General features: G+C 39.1%; 1 protein-coding gene across 1 annotated transcript in view; it reads right to left on the bottom strand.

Moving 5' to 3' along the window:
* Positions 1–355: 355 nt before the first annotated feature.
* Positions 356–22,915, bottom strand: part of AGMO (alkylglycerol monooxygenase) — a 75,127-nt gene continuing 52,567 nt past the window's right edge. The window contains exons 6-11 of the mRNA XM_044429033.1: positions 13,490–13,556; positions 13,212–13,277; positions 13,049–13,128; positions 10,491–10,625; positions 9,288–9,404; positions 356–442 (exon numbers count right to left, since the gene is read on the bottom strand). Coding sequence (XP_044284968.1) covers positions 356–442; positions 9,288–9,404; positions 10,491–10,625; positions 13,049–13,128; positions 13,212–13,277; positions 13,490–13,556 — 552 coding nt within the window. The remainder of the gene's footprint in view (positions 443–9,287; positions 9,405–10,490; positions 10,626–13,048; positions 13,129–13,211; positions 13,278–13,489; positions 13,557–22,915) is intronic.

Below are 22,915 nucleotides of genomic sequence, written 5' to 3'. Positions count from 1 at the left end.
GCATATAACATACTCTCTGCTTCATAATTTGCTATTAGCATCAGACATGGACGGAAAGCACCGTTGTCGTCATATTTTAGAATCTTGAACCTCCATCATCATGACATTTTTCCACTATGCTGACATTTGTACAATAGCACCTCAGTCCTGAAGAGATCTCATCCATTACCATTAGTACCATTTTACAAGGTGAGTGAAGAAGGCAGCATTTATGAAAAGTGTCTTTAAGTTTAATTTGCACAGTATCATTTTGTCATTTCTATCCTGTCTGATTTCAGTGTTGTAAGAGATGATTTTGGCAGTCAAGATGCTTCATTTTCTACAGAAAGGACACAGAAAATAAATGCTCAATTACCTACCTTTGCTCCATGAGGAAACCAATGGAGGTCAGTGTCAGGATAATGTAGCCAATTCTCATGAGTAGAGTTACCTGTGATAATGTCTGTTAAACCAACAAGCAGACAAATTACTCATTTAGGTTAACTCTCTGGAGGGATATTGTGTTCTACACTTGCCAGTGAGGCAGTCTGAACTTTCACTCTCAATTATATTACTTTGTTACTGTCTGCTTTTAGAGTAGTTTGATACTTTGAACTTTACAACTAAAAATTCACTGCAGATTCTCCATTCCCTCTTAATGTCATTATGTTTCAAGGCTGAAGGTTACAAAAATTGGATATTTTTCCCTAAATCATTCTTCACACAATGTAGGTCTTGAAAATAATTCTTTCACTGTTGTTATTGTTTCCTCTCTTGACATTATTTGAACCTTTGATGACCTGAACCAAAGGGGTAGACCTGTTTTCTAAATAAATATCATATCACATATCTTCTACCCCCACTCCTTTTAATGCCATTACATCTTTGTATTTTCCAGTAGTCTTCTCCAGAGAGTAGTGGCAACAGAAAATGTTATCCCATTAAAAGAAAGAGATACTAAAATATGGAAAAAGTAAAAAAAATACAGCAGTTTAATAATTTATCACACGTTTAATATGATCCCACATTTATCCTTTTTCTTCTTAGCAATTCAATATATTAACCTAGATTCACTGAAGCACCTGGAGTACTAAGAATAAGTATTGGATTCCAGTGGAACATTAGGTTAAACATATTCAGTTCAAGTCTGATACAAGGATTCTGGACTGGAATTCTCAACAGAGATTAAGCAAATGGGGAAAGATGACAGGATTACTGCTTGACTTACGGCTCCCATGTATACCAAGGGGCGTATTTTTCAGCCTTTTCTGGTAAGCTAGAAACAGCAGTGACAGCATTTAACAGCAAGTTTCAGCCAACAAAGAATTCTTTTGGAGATTCATCAATGCAGACAGACACTACAAAATCCCATCCTTCAAAATCTATTTCTCTCAAAGAGCAACACTGAACTCATTACTCTAACAGTTTCATGTATTTTTGATCAATTGTATTAATTAAAGAAAAGAATTATTCTATCTAATTTGTCAATCCATTTTCTCCCTTCTCCATAGTGCATCTCTTCTCTTTCTACCACAGGTCACAGGTCACCCTGAATATTATGTTATCCTTCTCTCCCTTTCTCTTTTTTTCTTTCTCTGCTCCTGAAAGCCCACATTCTTCTCTCTCTCTCCCCATACCCCCATTATTCTTTTTTCTTCTGTTCCATGTGACATGTTTCTCCACCATCATCTCTGATTCCTCTTTTTGTTAATCACAGGTGGTTTTCCTGAATCTCTATGTCATGCTGCAACACCCTCTTTCCTTTCTATTTCACTTTTGCCTTACAATCTCTTCCTTATTTTTACTTTCTATCTAGCCCTTTTCAGAGACTTCAGCAGAAAAACCACACAAGATTTTCAAACTACCAGAAATTCACAGGTGGAGAAATGTGAACAGTAAAATTATGTCTGATACCAGTGGGGCAGGCAAGTAAGTGATTGCTGCAACAGTCTGGATGCTGCAGAGGTGTAACTCTACCATGCACCTCTAAATCCATGGAGGAGAGGGTGAAAGCTGCACTGATGTGAACCTCTTCCTTCCTTTTGATAGCTAAGGGTGTGCCTTAGCTGTTCTCACAATGAGCATTTGAACTGACCCTTGCAGGCTGTAAAGAATCAGGAAAGGGACTACAATTGCCTTATGGGCTTTGTGTTGTGTAGGCCAGCCCTAAAGCTTGCTGGGGAAATCATTTTAAATACATAGGATACTTTCTACATGACTTCAATAAAACTGCAGGCATATGATACTTTGAAAATCCCTAACATCTAGTTTGGTATGTTGTGGATGCTGTCACAACATATAGCAGTATGGAATGTAGGTCAAAATAAACAAGTCAGGGTACAATCCAATAGGCTGTCTCTAACCATCCAAACTTGGAGGACTGCACTCATCCCATGCAGGGCAGGAGGGCTGTGAAGGCAAAGCTCACTGCCCTGTTCTTCTACCCTAGAGTTCAGCTAAATGGCTAAGTTTGGCCCCAAGCTGTGGCACCTCAGATGGGAAGGATGCAGACGCACTGTCAATGTAAGTTATATCATGGCAGATCCAGTCTCCTGCTGGAACATCCTTTTCATCACTTTTCCAAGGATGCTCCTCTTATGACCACAGAGATGCAGCCAGCACCACTGATTCTGTGCTCATTGATGGGGGAGACCAAACAGAACCAGTTCTGAGGTCAGACTTTTCTGACCTCAGAACTGAAAGTCCAAAAAACATCCTGTTGCTCTTTAGACACCACCAAGTCAAAATCCATGAGAATCTTTAAGCATTTCTGTAGTTGCAAAAGCAGGAAAACAGAAAAGATGGGGCTGACTATTTTAACAGATCATTTAGTATAAATGACCATACTGGCCATTTATACTAAACAACAAACACAAGCTTCCACCATATCTTCTTTCCTCTACAGCTTCTAGCAAGCTTATTCCAATACCATTAGATGTGCTATTGACAGCAGAGAGAATCAGGGGAAAAAATCAGGGATTTTCACTTTTGCAAGAGGACTTTGAAAAATCACAGGAACTACTTTTTACTTCTATTCTGTCACCTGTAAAGTTACTGTAAAGTGAAGAAGATGAGGATAAAAGATAATGAAAGGAATAATTTTTGAGAATGCTTAAAGGAAGAAAAGCACTGACTTATTCTATGCTTTGACTCAAAAATTTAAATGATTTAAGGTATAATCATATGTATATTTAGACAGAAAAAAGGTCTATGGCACCCAATATATTCCAGCCACTCATGCCAGGGCATGCCAGAAGTTATAGTCTAATGTCTTCTTTGTCCCTAAATATGCATAAGATTCCACCCTTGTTTTCTGTTTGTTTGTTTGTTTAAATCATCAGCACTATAAACTTTGGCAGAGGAGCACTTCATCCTAGGCTTCCTATTGCTACCATCCTAAACTTCTTGACATGTATTTTTTAGTTCAGGCTATAGAGCTTGAGAACAGAAGAGGAGGCATGAAACTGAGTTTGAGCTCAGCATAATTTACCCTGAGAGAACATCACAGTTTAGACCCTTCTGATGCTCTGAGCTCTACTCCCACAATCCTTGACCACTGGCCATGTTGACTGGGGCTGGGGAAAGCTGTAGTCTGAAACATCTGGAGGGGTCCAGGTTGCTTACCCTGGCCCACACAGAGGCCACTTCTCCTCAAAGGCTTTTGCGGGAAAGATTCGGTTGGACAGAATCCCTAGATTTAATAGCAGCATGAACTCCTTTTGTCTGTGTTTGGAGAACTCATCAAAACAGAAGATCCAGGCCATTTATGCGTGGGTTTTGTGTTACTGAAGAGCCACAAACCACCTCCAGGGATTTTTAACCAAAACTTTTAACTCCTACTAAACTAAGAAAACAGATTGACTGCCCTTAACCCCACCCTGCCAAAACACAATCTAACTAGTTTACAAGCCACTGTGTGTATCTTGCCAGCACTAATGATCAAACCACAAATTTACTTTCCTGCTTGAGATAAACAGACGCACCCTTCCCACACACACACACACCTTAACTTTAGAGGACTTTTCAACAGATTTAACTTCAGATTGGTCATTAGGTGAGCCTTCCAATAACAAAAATGAAACAGAAGATTAAAAAGGTTTGGGTATATTGTTTAGCCTGTTTTGGGAACAATACTGAGTGCCTTTTTCAGTGCATTGCTAATGGAATTTTAATATTTCTTCATAATTATAGTGCTTTTACATATAGTTTTCATTGCATTAAGCTACCTTAAGGGCTTATCAGGTGGAAGGGAAGGGTAAGACAGGGAAAAAAGTTGGAACAGTTATTGATCTGTTTTAAACTTAGAATGAAAGAACACTGTGTTGAAACAGCACCAGCAGCACGTTCATTTAATTCTTGTCTTGCCTCTTTTTTCCTTAATACTTATATAATGTTCCTCATCTAAGAATGATGTGTGCAGCTGATAGCTTTGGAATGAAGTGTAAGAACTGGCTCTTGCTATCAGCAGATTCTGATTCCAGCCAAACAATTTCAAAGCCAAAATGATTACCTTCCCCCATCTAAAACTGCAATCTTGTGGCTACTAAAATTTATATAATTCCCATTTAACTGAATGACTGACTTGGACCTGCAACATAAGCATCGTGTCCTGAATTAAACAGTAAGCAACTGGATTCAGGTATAAAGCAGGCTATCTGAAGATGCCTGAGAGAAAATCCTGGAGCTTCCTTAGTGCAGTGGAATAACAACCAATATGCACTTTTCTTTTTCACCATATTTACGCCATTCACAAACTAACACCCAATGATCTTGTTTAGATATGGAGCCATGCAGGCATGTGTGCAAGCACAGTAGATAAGCAGCATTTTTATCTGAGCACGGTATAGCACAGTGACTCATCAAACAATTTTATTTGTGGACTAATATCTTCCAATACTGGAGCATGTGGTACTGCACATGTGTGTCTGTATTCATAGTGCAGATCTGGAAAACCAGAATCCCCTCCTCAGCCAAGTACATAAAACCAGAGAGACCTGCCATAGAGATGAAGAAGAAGGTCCCTGTTTAGAAGTTGAGATGGGGAGCAAAATCATGTCCACATGCCTCCCTGGGATATGACCTGTTATGACCTATTCTTCTTTGGCTGTGCGAAAGGTCCTCAGGAGTACAGAGAGTAAGTTTCCAGGTACTGCTCTGTGTACTTGTGAAGAGAACACAGCAGCATTCAGGGCTCACTCCTATGACCTCCCAAATGTTGCCTGCAGGACAGCATAGTGCTCATCAGAGTCCCAGAACTAAGGAAAGAACCACACCAGCTGTGAGAGTGGAAATAACATCAGAGAAAGGGAAAGGGAGTGTGCTGGGGAGTGAGACAAACTAGCATCATCTACCAGCCTCCTTTCCTCTTCCTTCCTGGCACTTTACCTAGACAGCTGAAAATGACTGTCTTGATAAAATACTCAGAGTGAGAGGAATGGTGGCAGTGGGGATTGCTGACACTGTGCCTCACTGTAGCCACTGGACGTAGCCAAGCCTCTGAGTTCGGAAGCTTATGGACACCGAGGATGGGAGCCAACAGGACTGAATCCTAAACTGGATAACCTGGAACAATCCTGCTTAACACAGAGACTTATTAAATTAAAAAGCAGTGCAACCTTTTTAGCAGCATGCACACACTTGATTCCTAGGAGTTGTTGTTTAGTTGCAAAGTCGTGCCCAACCCATTACAATTCCATGGACAACTGTCCTCCACCATCCCCTGGAGCCCACACCAACCAGCCCAGTGACTCCATCTAGCCACCTCAACCTCTGCCATCCCTTCTCCTTTTGCTATCAATCGTTCCCAGCATCACGGTCTTCTCCAGTGAGTTGTTCCTTCTAAAACAGTGAGTCTGTACACGTGGCTACTGCAGATGTTCTTTTAGAGATGTTCTTGCAGATGTTCTTTGACCACATATACATGCATATTATATCACATGCCTAACAACCACATTTATATGATTGTTTTACATTGGTGTGCTTAATGATTTTATGAACTGTAGATACATCATCTTGTCTGATGCTATGTTTTGCACCATGCTTAAACCCAAACAATATTTCATTTATCTGTGCATGTATGCATATGTCCCACAATCTGAAAATCTTCACTATATACTAGCCCTTTTCTATGTAAGTGGGGAACAGCTCTTAACCCTGATCAGCAAGTGATCCCGGCACAGGGAGGGAACCAGGGAAAGGGGCTATGGGACCAGAAGAGGTAGCCCTGTGAAACTGAACAAGTTTATCTTTCCCACCCCAGACTATGAGTTAGGAGCAACTGAAATAAGCTGTAGGTTTCTAGTTCACATATGAATAGAAATGTAAAATTGATCTATTTGTTATTCATATAAATATAGTCCTGTTCATTAGCTATTTGGGTACTACATTTTCTATTTACAATTCTTATCATAGCAGAAAGATACTGCTTTTTTATTCTACATTTATATTTGAAATGTGTGAAGTACAAAATGGACCTTAGCAACTGAAGCACTGATAAATGGAGAAGAGAAGAGAAGAGAAGAGAAGAGAAGAGAAAGGGTAATCATCTTTGATCACTAAGCTATATGTTACACATTAAATGTAAGGTTTGTAAGCTGCGGTGGAAAAGGAATGTGACTGCTACATTTGCGTATCAGTGTAATCCTCCTCTTTCCAATCTAAACATTATAGACATGAAACATGAACAAATAAAATAAATGAGAATTTATATACTGCTGTATTTGTATAAACAAAAAAGCCTCTGGAACCACAGCAGGCGCTTCAATTATGAGTTAGCCACCACAACTTTTGCAATGTAGTTATTGGCAACCAAACAAAAAATAATATTTCTATTGTAGTCTGACTTGACTACATCTTAAAGCAAGCAACACTGGAGGCAAATGTGTATTTTTGATAATAGTAGGTATGGCAGAATTTTAAAAACAACATTATTGAAGTCAGATAAGTAATCCATTCAAATATGTGTACAAGACTCCAAACTGCTTCGCAAATATTACCATTAGGAATAGCCAAATTTGACATTTTTGCTTGTTCCCACATTTGGTCTATATAACAATAATTTCAAATTCTTTCCATCCTGATTATGAAGAATTTGAAAATTTTGGTAGATTCTTATCAATGTTCAACTGCTCTGAAGTTCTCACGAATCTGTGCTGGCTAAATTCAATAGGTATTTACCCCCAGGGACCAACTAGCAGGGTCCCAACTCCTGTGTGTCAGGTCCTCTCTGGTCACAAAGAAAGGGCGTCTCAGAGAAGGATGGCATCATTCTGAGGAAGAGGGAAATGATCCCTTAGAAGGGACTCATTCTTTGGCGAGTATGTATCCTTCTACACAGAGGATACTGCTATGGAGGGTGGGGGCTTCTGGTAGTGGGAGATTTGATCACTAGCAACATAGAAAGCTGGGTTTGCAATAGACCTGCAGACCACATGGTGAATTGCCCAGTGTGAAGTTGGAGATATCGCACACCATTCAGATAGCCTTGTTGACAGCACAGGGGTGGAGTCAGTGGCTGTGGTCCATGTTGGCACCAATGACATGAGGAAATGTAGCCATGAGTTCCTGGAATCGAAATTTAGGTTACTAGCTTGAAATCCAGGATCACCAAGGTGGCTTTCTCTGAAATGCTATCGATTCACATGCAGGGCCTGCTAAACGGGCACTACTGAGCAGTCTCAATGTGTGGATGAGATGGTGGTGTGGTGACGAGAAGTTCACATGTAATTGGAAATGTAACTATTTTGGGACAAACCAGGGCTATACCGGTTGGACAGGCTCTACTTGGACCAGAATGGAAGCAGACTGCTGGTCCTGCATGTGGCAAAACATTATAAAGGGGGCAGAGCAGCCTCTAAACTGCACCCTGCGAGCTGGGAACCATCCCGTTTGGGTGAAGTAAGCCCTTATGCATGAAGGGGATGAAGTTTCAGATGGCCCAAGAAGGGGACGAAGTAGGTAACAAGATTATGGTAAGCTGTGTTGGAGAGAACAAAGTGCCAGAACAAGAGTTGCAAACAGCTGGAGGGGGACTTCAGTGTTTCTATGCAAATGCTAGAAGCCAAAATGTGAAATCCGAACTACCTGGTAATAAGGAGAAGCTAAATATAGAGGGCATTACAGTGGGCATTATCCTAATAACTGCATACACTTTCAGGCTAACCTACTGATATTTAGTACTGCATCAAGTAAATAAACTGAAGGTAGAGAAATGAGTTTATAAAATGGCAATACTGGCCAGATTGAATCTTAAAGTATAGAACTGGATCTGAAGTGAAATTATAATGGTAATCCGTTGTATCAGTTTCTTATAGCAAAGAAAGTTTCTTATATCCTGCTGAACCCTGTTGAAAACCAATAAAGTTCTAAGCCTATTAATGACAGCGTTACTGCTTCTTATCTCTTCCGAGCCAAGCATTCCATGAGAATCTTAATGCCCAGAAAGAACCTTATTTTGGTTATGCGTAGGAGACCAAAGATAGAGTGACCATAATAACTTGAGAATTATAGCACTGCGCATGGCCTCAAGTGCATGTGGTGGAACTTATGTCTAAAAATGAGGAAAACAGTTGTGTCTATTTATGGACCAATGCCACATTTGTGACATAGCCAAGTAAAATGGTTCCAGTTGTGTCTATGGGCATTTCATAATCCAGTGTAGTGGAAAATTGATATTAAAGTTATATGCCAAGTTATATTATTCACATACATGCTTTCGTCTTATGATAGTTCCTTCTGGATTTTTAGAGCACTCCTGGAACACTGCCTTTTCTCTAGTTCTGCTTTCTTCTATCATTCCTAGGATCTGAATCCTGAAATGTGGACTTTTAAGCAATCTTTCCATTCTCCTGTAATACTAGCCTTTGAACGATTATTCCTTTTCTTTGTAGAGCTCATTGGCTCTATATTTTCCAATTGGAATTCTTAATGATGATATACACAATGACTCTCTTGTGGGGTGCTGGGATGGAAGCACATTTTAGAAACATAGTACTGATGGTCTTGTACTTACTTACTCAGCTATTATGAAATCTAATCTGTTTACACTTGTTAAGGAATGCACAAAAGACTAAACCAGGAGATGAACAATTTTCAGGAGCAACTAACACATAATAGTGAAAATTCTATTGCTCTGTTAAAATTATTCACGTTAGGAAGTTTTAAATTCTCCCTGTTCCTCCAACTAAGTTACTGCAAAAACAACAAGCTCAACAGTTTGCACATCAGATTTTAACATCAACTGACATTTGCATTAGGCATTTTTCAGCAACACAATGCAGCAAATTTAAGGAAGGGTTAACGTTACTTACAGATTTGGAAGCAAACAAGTCAATATAGAATCCCGCCATTAAGATGAAATGAATGACCGTATAGACAGAAAGGTAGTTTGGCAATTTGTTTCTGAAGGGAACTTCTTTTCCAGTGATCTACATTCAATAAAACAGATAAGCGAATTTATCCCATTACTAATTTGATTCTTATTTCCAGTACTTAAAATGTATTGTTATACACATTCTATTGATGGTTCCTTTTAAACAGTTGTTTCATCACTGAGACCTTTCATCTATATAACTAATTTAAGGAGATACAATATATGAATAAGTACTCCATTACATTCCACTTCCCAGACCCCCACCCCACCCTTTCATTCCTTTGTACATGTTGTTTTGTTTCCAGAGAATATAATTTCATTTCCACAGAATTTCAAGCTCCTACATAATAGATGTGTTGCCTCCATACAATGGGGCCCAATGTACCTGGAAAGCTACTGTATATACCATGGGTCCTCAAACTACGGCCAGGGGGCCGGATCTGGCCCGCCATGCCCATTTGGACCCACTGTGCACATGCCCATGCATGCGCCCACCACCACCCACCTTGCCCCGCGCATGGCATGGTTTGCTCGCTCGGAGAAAACAATCTCCGAGCGAGCAAGCCGCTGCCTTATGTGCCCGCCTCACGGCGCATGCCTCCCCTGCCTCCCCTTGCCTCCCCTCGCTGCGCATGCCTGCCCCTGCCTGAGTGCAACCACGTGCCGCCCCTGCCCCCTCGTTGGCTCGCACACACCACTGGCACCACCTTTCTGGCCTGCGCCCAGTACCAGCAACTGGCCCCCTGGTGAAAAAGTTTGAGGACCCCTGATCTATACAATCCTATCAAAAATCACACTAAGAACACACCTGAAACCAAAATCTTCCATACATTTATTCTGCCTTCCCCAGATTTCAGCTATTTGATATTTAGGCAACAAGGACCCTTGAAATAAGTTCCAGTGTAATCAGTAGGGTTTAATTTACAGTAAATATATTTAGGGCTAAAATGTGAATCAATTTAGGGAACCAAATTGTATTGGTAAACCCAAGTAAATTTTTTGATCTATCCTACAAAATTTTACTCAAAAATAAATCTCATTAAGCTTGCTGTGAAGTAACCATGTACAGGATGATGTATTTACAGAACAAAACTTTGAGGACTAAGACATTGGATAAAAATTAAAGCCACATTATACATACCTCTGGGATATCCTCAAGAAGGCCAAGTCTTGGCTTGCCAGGCCCCCATCCTGGTCCTTTGAACACGACAGAAACTTTATTGAAGAATCCAGGTGTATTCCAAAATGTTTTCCATATATAAATTAAATGATGAAACTAGAAAGAGGGAACAATCACAGTGTTTACATTGTCAACATTCAAGGGTTGAAAATACAATGACCAAAAAGAGTTTTTCAAATTTAAACATTTAGAAAGCATTATTATGGAAAGGAAGGAATGTGGAGAAGCAGCACACTGCTTTGCTTCTATCTAACTTTGGATACAAGAATAAACAGATTAATGCATGAGTTTGCATGCTCCTCACTTTTCTTTGCTCTTCTAGCAGGGACATGAAACTGTTGCTTGTTTTCAACTAAGTTTCTCATTTGAAATAAACCCTGTGGTCAGCATTATGTGTTCGGGAAATAAACTAGGATCTTAAATGATAATTTAATGTTGGTTAATTCCCTTAACACTAACCAATACTTCTGGGTCTAAGTGTAATGAGTAAATATGCCTACTTGAAATGAGAAAAGAAAGCTTCCAGTGGCCAGGATGAGATGGGAAAGAGCAATCAAATCCTGAAACTTGTCCATGTGATACCAAACCATAGTTTAGCATTAACATTTACTGTTAGTTGTGAAGTAATCAAGTTCAAAACTTCAAACCAAAGGCCTTTCAATAAAAAAAGCAATAAGAACAATGAGTCCTACATATAAAGCTGGTCCTCATTTCCATAAAGAGGAACATGCAAAGGAGTGATTAGACAAATATTACAGCACTTCTACATTTTATTTTTTATGTGAACTAGTTTTATCGATGATCAAATATGGTCAAAACAATTTTGATGCCTAAGAGAAAAGAGGAATGGTGCTTTTACCTCACTGCCTAATTCCATGTAGAAAATCTGACCAGACTGGCAGGTAAATCTTAATGGAACACCAGCCAAATGAACTTTCCCAAGGGGGACACAGGATAAGTTGCATGGCACATACACAGCTTGCTCCTTTCTGAACATCTTACCATGTGCTACCTGAGAAAGTCACCTCACTGCCTAATGTTATATATAGCCCTGTTTTTAATTTATGATTATAATCTAACTTATTTATTTATTTATTTATTTATTTATTAAAACATTTCTATGCCACCCCATTCGCCGAAGCCTCAGGGCGGCTCACAACATAAAATTAAAATATAATACATACAACAAATTAACAATATAAAATAAGTCGCCCTGGCCAGATAAAATAAGCAAATAATATTAACAATTAAAATGACGTTTAAATAAAAAGGTCTTTGCCTGGCGCCGAAAAACAAATAACGACGGCGCCAGGCGGACCTCTCTGGGGAGCGCATTCCATAACTTAGGCGCCACCGCTGAGAAAGCCCTCCTCCGAGTAACCACCCTCCTAATTTCCTTCACTGAGGGCTCCCGGAGAAGGGCCTCTCCTGCAGATCTCAAGGGGCGGGCGGGCATATACAGATGTAAGCGCTCCTTCAGGTAACCAGGACCCAAGCCGTTTAGGGCTTTATAGGTAATCACCAACACCTTGAATTGAACTTATGAAAACTAATGAAATCTAAATCAGGGGTCCTCAAACTTTTTCAACAGGGCACCAGGTGAAAGGCGGTGGCAGTAAGCATGGGCCAGTGAGGCGGCGCTGGCAGTGGGCAGGTGCACGCACAGCAAGGCAGGGGCTTGCTCGCTCGGAGATCGTTTTCTCCAAGTGCGTCCAAAACAATCTCCAAGCAAGTGAGTTGGTAGTGCGCGAGTGCGTGGCCAGGCAGGCGCAGGGAGTCCAAATCTCTGAGGCAGGCTGGATCCCGTCCGCGCGCCATAGTTTGAGGACCCATGATTTAAATGAACATCCACTGTGGTGCTGAAAAGCATTCCACTTGTGAAATCTGTATCATCTAAAGAGAGGCCTATCAGAGCCAAGCTGTTGGTCACAGAAGAGCACTGTCAACAAAGGATGCTTGAATATGCACTTAGACTGCCAAAACCATGAGGAGGAGTTGGTACGTTCTGTACCCGCTGAAGATACCTGTGCTCATATTCTGTTTGGGTACATATGGTGGGCTCTTACAGTTAAAATTACTGCACATTTTACCCGCGTTCCACATGAGTAAGAAATTGTTTAATGTATTAGTAAGGACTTCATTTATCACAGAAATATGTTCATGACCATTCAGACAGAATGTGCAAGATTGGTTATGAGATAATTTTCAGAAAACTGGAAGGTTAATTTATAACTATGGCATGAAAAGTTTTCCTGTGATCAGGTCTTTGATATTACATGTTATTGAAAGCGTGTGACTCCATAGAAAGGTAGTTTGTTCTACTGAGAAAACAAACAATACTTGAGACTCAACAATATTTTTTTAGAGAATTAGCTTAATTCTTATTTTTGGAAAAGAACCAAAAACAGCTTAATGAAAACAACATAAGCAATAAGCAAAACAGTGTAATTGAATTCACTATAGCAATGTTTGTATTAAAATATGCAAATAGTTTAGCAAACCAAAATGGAAAGTACCACCTGGATTTTGAAAGGCTCAAAGGTGTTGATTGGATGTGTTAAGCCATACTTGATTTTATCTTTTTCTGCAACAAATGTCCCTGCAGAGAAGGAAAAAAAATACTTTTTGTATAATTTACTTTAGTGAAATAACTAAACTAACTTCATTATTAGCTTTACTTACCAAACATTCTGTCCCAGATAATCAGTGTGCCACCATAGTTTTTATCAATGCAGTATGGATTTCTGCCTATAGGAAAAAAGTTTAAGCCAAGTTTGTCACTGTGTCCAAATAATATATCTGGGTCAGACTTAGGTTAGTTACACTTAGGTTCCACTGAAATCAAAGTAAGAAGTTACTCCTTTTGAATATGAGAAAAACAATTCCTTTTGTAGATACACTAAAGAATATTAAAGAATAGATGATACAAATGTATATTTGTAAGATCTAATTTTGCTTACCATGATGTACTCTGTGATGGCTTGGAGTGTTAAGAATAAATTCCAATGGGCCAAGATTGTTAATTACCTTGAAAAAAACAAAAGCAATTATAATATAGTTAATAACTATGGTCTTGGGCTGAAGGAAAGCAAAATATGTAAAGCAGCATCAGCAATATGAAAAATTTGGAGGAAAGGAATAAACCTTGAATATCTGCTGATCCTGAAAAGAATTTTCATAAGTAAAGATGGCTGGATACTATTATGTATAATATTAATTCAGAAAACTCTTGCTGTATTTACGATATCACCTTTGCAATATTGTTTCCACCCTGGGCTTTCATCCACCTCTTCCAAGTCCAGTGCAGCATCTTCAAGGGATTAATTCATGTGGGAAACTATTTCTTTTGTTAGGTGTTAGGGGAAAAAAAACTTAAAATACAAGACATTAGGCCACAGGAACTAATAAACACTTTTATTTACACACTGACAAACAGAAGGTAAGAGTGCAAATAAGATACAATAAAACAGAAAACAAACCTACAAGCTGTTGGCTGTGCTAAACAGCACCTTTGCAATTTATACCACAAACTTATTGTAGGAAGGTTCAGAACTTTCACCTTATTCTACAGACGTAAAGATGGGGCCCATTTCTTTTGAAACACAGTATTCCTAGTTAGAAAGCTCGGATTTGGGAGTGTGAACTAGAGAGAGGTTAGATGGTGGCACAGAAATGACAAGGTTAATAAGAGAAATTTGTTTGACAGCTACTGAGAATCAAACCATTTTGGGGGAGCGACTTTACTAAAAGGAGAGGTCTGAGGAGAAAGGGTATGGATTTTGTAACCCAATGAGCACACATCAGGCAAAATGAGAGGTCCAATTAAGTACCGTGTGGCATTCCCACTGTCTGGCCACAAGCAATCCAAACTTCCCTAAGGGTGGAGTCATGCCTTTTAGGAAAGTAAAGGAAGAATGACTCTTCAGTTTGGAATTAACTCTTCACATGTGCAAGAACTGCTCTCACAAACTGAAGGGAATATTACTTTGGTACTACTTGAAAACAACCTTCTTATGAAACACCCTGTATCACAAAACCACTGTCTTTCTTGAACAAAGAATTTCAAATATACTTCTGCTGGAAAGGGAAAAGGGGAGATGTGCTCAGGGCAATAGGGACTGATCTCTGGTCCAGAGCATTAAGTGATCCAAAGGACCTGGTCTCCTGACAAAGGCTTCAAAACATCCTTAGAGGTTAGCTGCCAAGAGCAACTAGTTCTTCAAACATACTCAGCTCACACACCTGTTCTTTAGCAATGATAGAGGATGAGGATGTACAAAGGGAGTACCTGGCCCCAAACATACAAGTTACAATCTCTTAAAGGGATAGCATCAAATATTAGGCATCAACCTTGTGCCCTAATCTTCTCATATTTCACTTTTTATCTTACCTCCTTAAGGTGCTCTGGAAAATATGCATTTAATTCACTTCCATTTTATTTCACAGCATTCTAGTGAAATGGATCCACCAGGGGACTAGGAGACTATGACTGACCCAAGAGCATCCATTAAGCATCACAGCTGACTGGGGAGCCTATCTTCCAGCAATCCAATTCACTGACCTTTACACTAGTATCATACAATTTCACATTCAGTACTGCCACTTCCAAACCGAAAAGCAAGAAATGCATCCTAGAAGATGCAAAGAATGCAAAGAAGATATTCTTGCAAAAAAAGTTTCTATGTGAAAAGAAAAGAACAGGATTTTATGCAGTCGTTTATGAATGTCACCTATTAAATCTCTAAAAGATGCTTCAATGCAGTTGCAGGGAATACACTTACTTATTGTTCTTATCCCCCTTCCCCCTGCCCCAAATGAAGAGGCTATAAATACTTTATAGGTGTGTTTGCTCATTGTATAGGACTGCTGTGTAGGCCAAATTGGGGAATGAAGACACATATGTGTACGCACTAATTTTTCCAGAGAAATCTCAGTAGCATTCACATTATGTCTCTTTTACTAATAATCTTATTTATATAGGGCATGTTTATATAATAAGTCCCTAAAAAGTCTGACAAAAGTAGACTGAGTGTATTTATTTTATTCTCATTATCCAAAAGCCAAAGACAACACAACTATTCACATTAGAATTTCCCTAATCTGCCAGCAAAGATCTTGAACCACAAAACGGCCACCTAAGAGTGAGAAAAAGTTCATATTTCACATTAGCTCAGCTTCTATCATCTATCAAGGAAAAGAGTCCCACTGCTTTTAAGCTATGTGAAATGTGATGGCTAAATTAGTTTAGGCTGTAATCCTATATCCGCTTACATAGGAGTAGGCCTCACTGAAATCAACAGGACCTGCTTCTGAGTAAACATATATAGGCAAGTGCTCTTAATAAAGTAAAGGACTCTCCTTGAACCATAGCCCAAAGCCTGAAATATCAGTAGTTTATCTAAAAGTCCACACCTAACTCTGACCCACTATGTTCTGTTTTGCTTTCAAAATAAATATTTTAATAGTTTTGTAAAAATATACCTTATTTAAGTTCCCAACATGAAGATTACGATAGACCAAATTATACATTTTGGCTTGGCTTAAAAGTGGGCTAGAACTGAATATTTTGATCAAACTAAAAGCATTTTAAAGTTTTCTTTTTTCTCACCCCTGCTAATGACATTGCTTACAATATTAATCCTTTGAAGGGTTTCATATTATGCTCTGGCCTAAATCCAGACATGCTCAACATAGCAGTGGGTTGTGGTTCACCAGTGAACAGAATTCTGAGGCTGCCAGCCCTGACTACCTCCTGGAGGAGGAGGAAGGTAAATCTGGAATCAGTCACACCCACACAGGTCAAAGATTGTCAGAACTGGTGGTGCCGCCTATCTGCCTGGCAATGCTCTCTCACATCCTTGCTGGATATGCACCATTCTTCCTCCACAGCACCCTTTTCCATGTGCAGGACAGCATCCACATGCAAAACTTGTCTTCAGTGGTCCCAAGGTCATAATGTGCTCAACATTCCTTGGGTATCACAGAAACAGACTATAAATAAAATTTTAGTGCCAAAATCATGTGACACCAACATGGCAAAACAGCAATGACCCACTTACTAAGTTGAACAAGCTTACAGAATATATATATTCCAATGAATATTGCTTCAAAATGAGATCTTCCAAAACATACATCAATAACCATGTATGTTTATATAATTGGTATAAGTCTGTCTTAATCAAGAATATGTCAAAAGCAAGAGAGATACATCATATAAGTGGGAGGCTGGCAGAAGCTCCATTTCACCACCAGAAATATGAAACCTGTTTTATAAAGGTTGCTTTCTTTGCAACAGCAAAGAAAACTCTGGTGGGAATTGTGGGACGTACACTACAATCTCTCTTACATGCATGCACCTCTGTTGGTGGTCTCAGTTGCACCACTGGAAATCTTTATTGCTTGGTATCTGCAACCTTTGAAACAGTTGTTATTTGAGTACAATGAAAAGGTTGTGATGTGAAATCCAAGGGGAACTTTACGTCTTGTTCAACAACTTTTTGTATCACCATTACAATATGAATTTTATTTAGCTGTTTTGTAATAAAAACACAGTAGAAAATCAGCAAACCAATAAGGCACCTATTTGTCTGCATACGTGTGCGCATGGAGAATAAATAAGGCTTTCCTAATGTAAATCTGAGAACAGCTAAGGAATCCTTCTTATGTTATCACTAACTGTGCAGGAATCTCTGCTGCATACCTGTTTCTTGTTCCACTTGGATAACGGACCACATAGGAGGAGCTCATGTTGCAACTCTTATACTTTATGATATGACTGGGCTTAAATAGTATAGTGACATTCCAATGATCAAGATATAAACAAACAGGAAGATGCTGTATAGCTGCAAAAAGTACAGAAAAGGGAAACTAAAATGACCAAAGGGCTAGTAAAAACTCCTTTACGAGACAAGGTTTGTTTGTTTGTTTATTTAATTTTTTTCTATGCCATCCATTACTGAAAAAGTCTCTGGATTGCTTACAAGGAACAAAAAGCCAAGAAGAAAAACATAACAACAATATACAGCACACTGCAACTAAAATAGTTTTAAAAAATGATAAAACCAATTAATTGTTAAAATACCAGGAAAATTAAAAAAAATAACAAAAGATGGAACTGTTTAACTTAGAAGAAAGATGAGGAAGGGACTTGTGAGAGAGTTGTACAAAATTATGCAAGGTGTGGAGAAAAAGTATGAGGCAATGTTTTTCTTCCCCTTTCATAATACTAGAACCCAGCCTTATCCCATCACCCTGACTGGCAGCAGATGCAGAACAGATAAAACAAAGTACTTCATCCAGCACTATGGAATTCACTTTCACAAGATGTAGTGGTGGCCAAACATCTGGAAAGCTTTAAAGGGGGACTGGACACATTCATGGGGGAAAAGGTTCTCAGTGGCTACTATGCTGGCTGTCTTCTGCCTCCAGGACCACTGTGTCTATTTATACTAGCTCTCAGTGGCCTTTCTTACACTCATCTCCTGTTTGTGCATTTCCCATGGTCAGCTGGTTGGCCACTGTGTGAAAAGAATGAACTAGATGGACTCTTGCATCATGGCTGTTACACCAAAGGAATAATTATATGACACCTAGACAACATCTGCCTTCAGGACAGTTCAGTTCCCAGCTCTGCAGTCAGAGACAACACTCTGATCCTGGATCTGGGAGAGAGTTCCAGTGCCTACCCTTGACACTCTCACAGCTGGTGCAGAAATAAGCTCACCATCTGCTCCCCAAAGCTAGAAGCAGAGCTGGGTCAAAGGGGATTATTTCAGGAGGGAATGTATGCTGAACCTTCCCTTTTCCATCCTTCCACCTTCCCCAAAAACTGCCGTCTAGTGAACATGCAAAGCACAAGGAGAGGAGCAGGGAGGCGAAGCTCATTCCTACTGCTTCTTGTGTTTTGCACTGAATGAGAGTGAGCCTCTGCACTTAGAGACTCATGGGCATCTCATTGTTTCCTAAAAGATACGAAGTAATATTGATGTAATCAGTAAACTTATAGCAGTTGTATCTGATAGACACACTGGGGTTTACAACTTTTCAATCTACATTTCGATTCTCAATGGTACTTCCACAATATTAAACACCACTATCAGTGGAATCTTTTGTGCACTTAAAATTAAGAGGAAATGAAATGTCAGGCAGGGTTAGCATCATTGTTCAGTTGTATCAAGCCCCTTACAAAACTAGTTTGTCCTCACATATAGAATTATAAATTACTTAACCAAAGTCAAGTTGATTAAAAAAGACTGTTAGAATATGAATCCATACTTCAAACCATCTGGTAAGGAAACATAAAAATAAAAGCATGATTTGCTTTCTCGACTAAAACTGTTGTATTAATTCAAGGCAACCCACCCATGTATTTATACAGATGGACCTGGTGGCCATATTTGCCATGTGAATTCTCTACAGGGAAGCTAGGAAAAGGCAGAACCCCTAGGATATGTGCTCGTCTGCCCGCTTTCACACTTTGAAATTTTCGGCAAACCCTGATTTATTCACTGCCAACTGTTTTCCTATCTGATTAGGCAGTTTTCTACTCCAGTAAGCATGTAATATGGAAGTAGCCAAATTTCCACATTGAGGAGTGAAACAATAATATTTTTGGTTTGGAAGTAAAACAAGCTAAAGGAACCAGCCTGTTGGGATCATAAAGGAATTCATGGGGTTCTGAATTTCTGATATAACTGTACTCGAGGAATGAAGAGGTGAAAGCATACTTTAAATGGATAGTCAGGGTTAGAAATTGTTTATACAATAAATACAAGGGTATTAAGAAATGTGTTTATAATAAATTATCTTGAAAGCAGAATGTTGTTGTTCAGACATGTTTTTTCTTGTTTCTGAAGCAAGTTCTGAATGAACGGTGAAAAATATGAATATTTGCCTATAATTTTAAATGTAAGGGTTTACTTCTCATTGAACAAATGAAATGCTTTTCTTCAAACAGGGTGTAAGCAAACTTAGCTATTTTACAATCAATCAAATCCAATTTTAAAGCCTGTATCAACCTACATCATGAAAAAGTATGCCATTCCAAAGAATATAGCATAATGCTATGGATGTCAATGCAGAAGCAAGCACCACTGAATTCAGTGACACTTACTCCCAGATGAACATGCATGAGATTGCAGTATTTAAATCAGTGGTATTTCTAAGGAATATATTTTTTATTCAACTGAACAGAAGCAGCATGCACACATCCACATGGTCAGAACAGGTTAAAACCAGCACCTTGAATTGAGTTCAGAAGTATATATGAAGGAGAATGGTAACACAAAGAAGGGCCTTTTCTGCAGTGGCACCCCAACTCTGGAATGAGCTCCCCAGACGGCTCCACCAGGCACCTTCTTTACATTCTTTTAGGTGACTAGCCTTTTTATTTCAACAGTATTCTGTTAACTTTTTTAAAGTAGCATTTTAACTGTGGGTATGTCATTAGTTTATTTTATTCATTTAAAACATTTGTGTGCCACATCTTGTACAAATAGTATAAGATACTATTACAGTTTTGTGCATCTTATATTGGTTTTAATGTTTTTTATTTGTAATTGCTGTTTTATATTGTTTTTGTTTGTAATTTGTTTTATATTGCATTTGAATCTGTATTTTATTATATGTTGTATTTTATTTTGTCTTTTGCTGTTGTAATCCACCCAGGGAGCTGTATGGAAGGAAGGACGGGAGAAGTCAGGTCAAAAAGCAGGCATTATGTGCTTGGACCTTCAGGTCCTTGTTAGCAAACTGACTGCTGCATTTTGTACCTTCAGCTTCTGAACAGTCTTCAAGGGAACCCCCACACAGAATGCATTGCAGTAATCTAGTTTAGAGATTGTCAGAACATAAATTACAGAAACTAGGCGATCCCTGTCCAGACAGGGGCACAACTAGGCCACCAGCCAAACCTGATAGAAGACACTTCATGCAACTGTGCTCATGTGGGACTCAGCTGACAAAGTTGACTCAAGGAGCACCCTCGAGCTACAATTCTGTTTTATCACAAAGTGACCCATCCAGAACATGTTGAACTCCCCACATCTGGTCAGATCCCAATGTTGTCAGTTTTGAGATTCAATTTGTTTGCCCTCATCCAGTCCATTGTCACAGCCAGTCACTGATTTCACACAACCATAGCCTCACCTGATGAAGATAAAAATGAGATGTAGAGCTGTGCGTCATCAATATACTGATAACTATGCATCTGAAAACACCAGTGATTTCATACAGATGTATTTAATATGGGGGACAAGATAGCCCATACTGGAGAATCCAAGAAACTGATCAACATTCACCAAGTACTTCCTTCTCAAGCCTACCATCCAGGTAGGAGTGCAACCACTGAGATGCAGTTTTCCCTATTCCCAACTCAGCCAGCCATCCCAGAAAGATACCATGGATGATGAGAGATCTAGGAGAACCGACATGGTAATACTCCCCTATTCTCCCTTGGCTCTGATCATCATCCAGGGTGTTTCTGTGCCAAAACCCAGCCTGACCCCTGACTGTAATGGATCTAAATCATCAGTCTTACCCAAGAGTACCTAGAGATGGTTGGTCACCACCTGCTCAAGGATGTTGCCCAAGGAGGGGATATATGCCACTGACATAAAACTGTTACATCTTTGGGCCTAGAGAGGGTTGCTTTAGGAGTGTCCTTACCACTGCTTGTTTGAGGTGGCATGGGACCACTTCCTCCCACAGTCATTAATCACCTTCTAGGTGCAGTGGGCTTCTCCCTCCTTGCTAGCTTTTATTCGCCAAGAGTGGCAAGGATCCAGTATAGACCTGGATGCATGAACTTGTCAACAGCCTTGAGCTGAACCAGACCTACGCTCTGAATTGCTCATCTTGAAATGTTTTAGGTTTGCAAATATGAATAATATGCACCAGTACTCTTAAATGTTCTGAGCTTGCTCTAATCAGAATTTTTGAAAACTGCCTTATCTAGCATGCCTCACTCATATGCATGTTAAGAAAGATGGCTAAATGCCTCTACAGAAGGCAGTCAGGGATCGTGTATTCCATGTAAAGGTAGGCATGTGAAAGCATGCCTGCACCTGGTTAATAACCAGCAGCAGAAACAGAGCTAAAGGTCTCTACTGAGCCTTATGTAATCCCCTTCTACATCTGCCTCTTTTTTGTTTTGCTTTGTTACACTATTTGTTTTTGTCTTTCTCAGATGGCTGTCAAGTAACACTTTCCCTAAGTCTTTAAGGATCTGATCTGGCTCCTAATGATTCTATATCACAAGCAGCCCTCTTGTGTTTTTGATTATATCAGTAATTGAGACAGGAAGAACTGAACAACACTTATTCTAGAAATTTAGGAGCATCATTTACCTAAGCTTAAAATATATATATATATTGGGGAGAATTTAATGACATTAAGTCATTCATGATTTAATGTTGCAATTGAGGTAGCTCCAAGATGACAGAGGCATTTTTGTAATGGAAGCACACATAATTAAATATAAATATGCAATTCACATCTGTCAGACAGCAACATCTGAACAAAATTACATTTATTTGTGTCACAGTAACACCTGGACCCCTTTCTTTATAAAAAGCAGGACTGTTTTATTTGTCCTAACAGCCCATTGTGATTTTGGTCTTTTATTATGACTAGCAGAGCAGCATACTATAACACTGAGATTTATAATATTTTAAAAGTTACAGGTATATTGTACATAAAAGGCAGAGTGTAACTGCACAGTAAGTACACCAAAGCAATAAGCACAGGAAATCTGACAACACGGTTTCTCTAATCAGGATATGAGGATACTTAACTCACAGAAATGCATATAGCTTCCTCTCAGCAATATGTGAGCTAGTTGACCCCAAAAATAGGCAAAATGGACCATGTAATTTTTAAAAAAACAAAATGATTTGGAGCAGGGGTAATGGATAAACATTTTCTCTAGGATTAAAGCCTTGTTCAAAATTATCTGTCAGGTAGAACATCTTAAAAATGATCAGCTTTATTCTTTTTGGTGTTAGGTGAACGCCTTTTTATTTTCCCAATATTTTAACAGTTAATTGGTTTTAATCTTTGATTTTATCATTATTTATTGGATGCAGTGTGTTGTCTGTTGTGTATGGTTGTTTTGTTTTTGTTTTATGTAAGCTGTCCAGAGACTTTAGTATTGGACGGAATATAAAAACTTTAAATAAAAATAAATAAAATAAATCAGTACTCAAGAGATGGATCCCAATCATTTGGCATACCAAAGGGTTCATTGGGTTTCACAGTCACTTGAAACCTTACCTTTCTATAGCCTCATAGCCCATCTACCAAGATCTCTTGCATCGCAATCCTATACTTGTATTTGTGGAAGTTAAGTCACTCTGAGTTGAGGTCAGTCCCTTCCCCTCTCCTTTGTC

This window comes from Varanus komodoensis, unplaced genomic scaffold, assembly GCF_004798865.1.
Source record: "Varanus komodoensis strain SLA01 unplaced genomic scaffold, ASM479886v1 scaffold2, whole genome shotgun sequence".
Taxonomy (NCBI): domain Eukaryota; kingdom Metazoa; phylum Chordata; class Lepidosauria; order Squamata; family Varanidae; genus Varanus; species Varanus komodoensis.
This window is presented reverse-complemented; position numbering and strand designations above follow the sequence as displayed.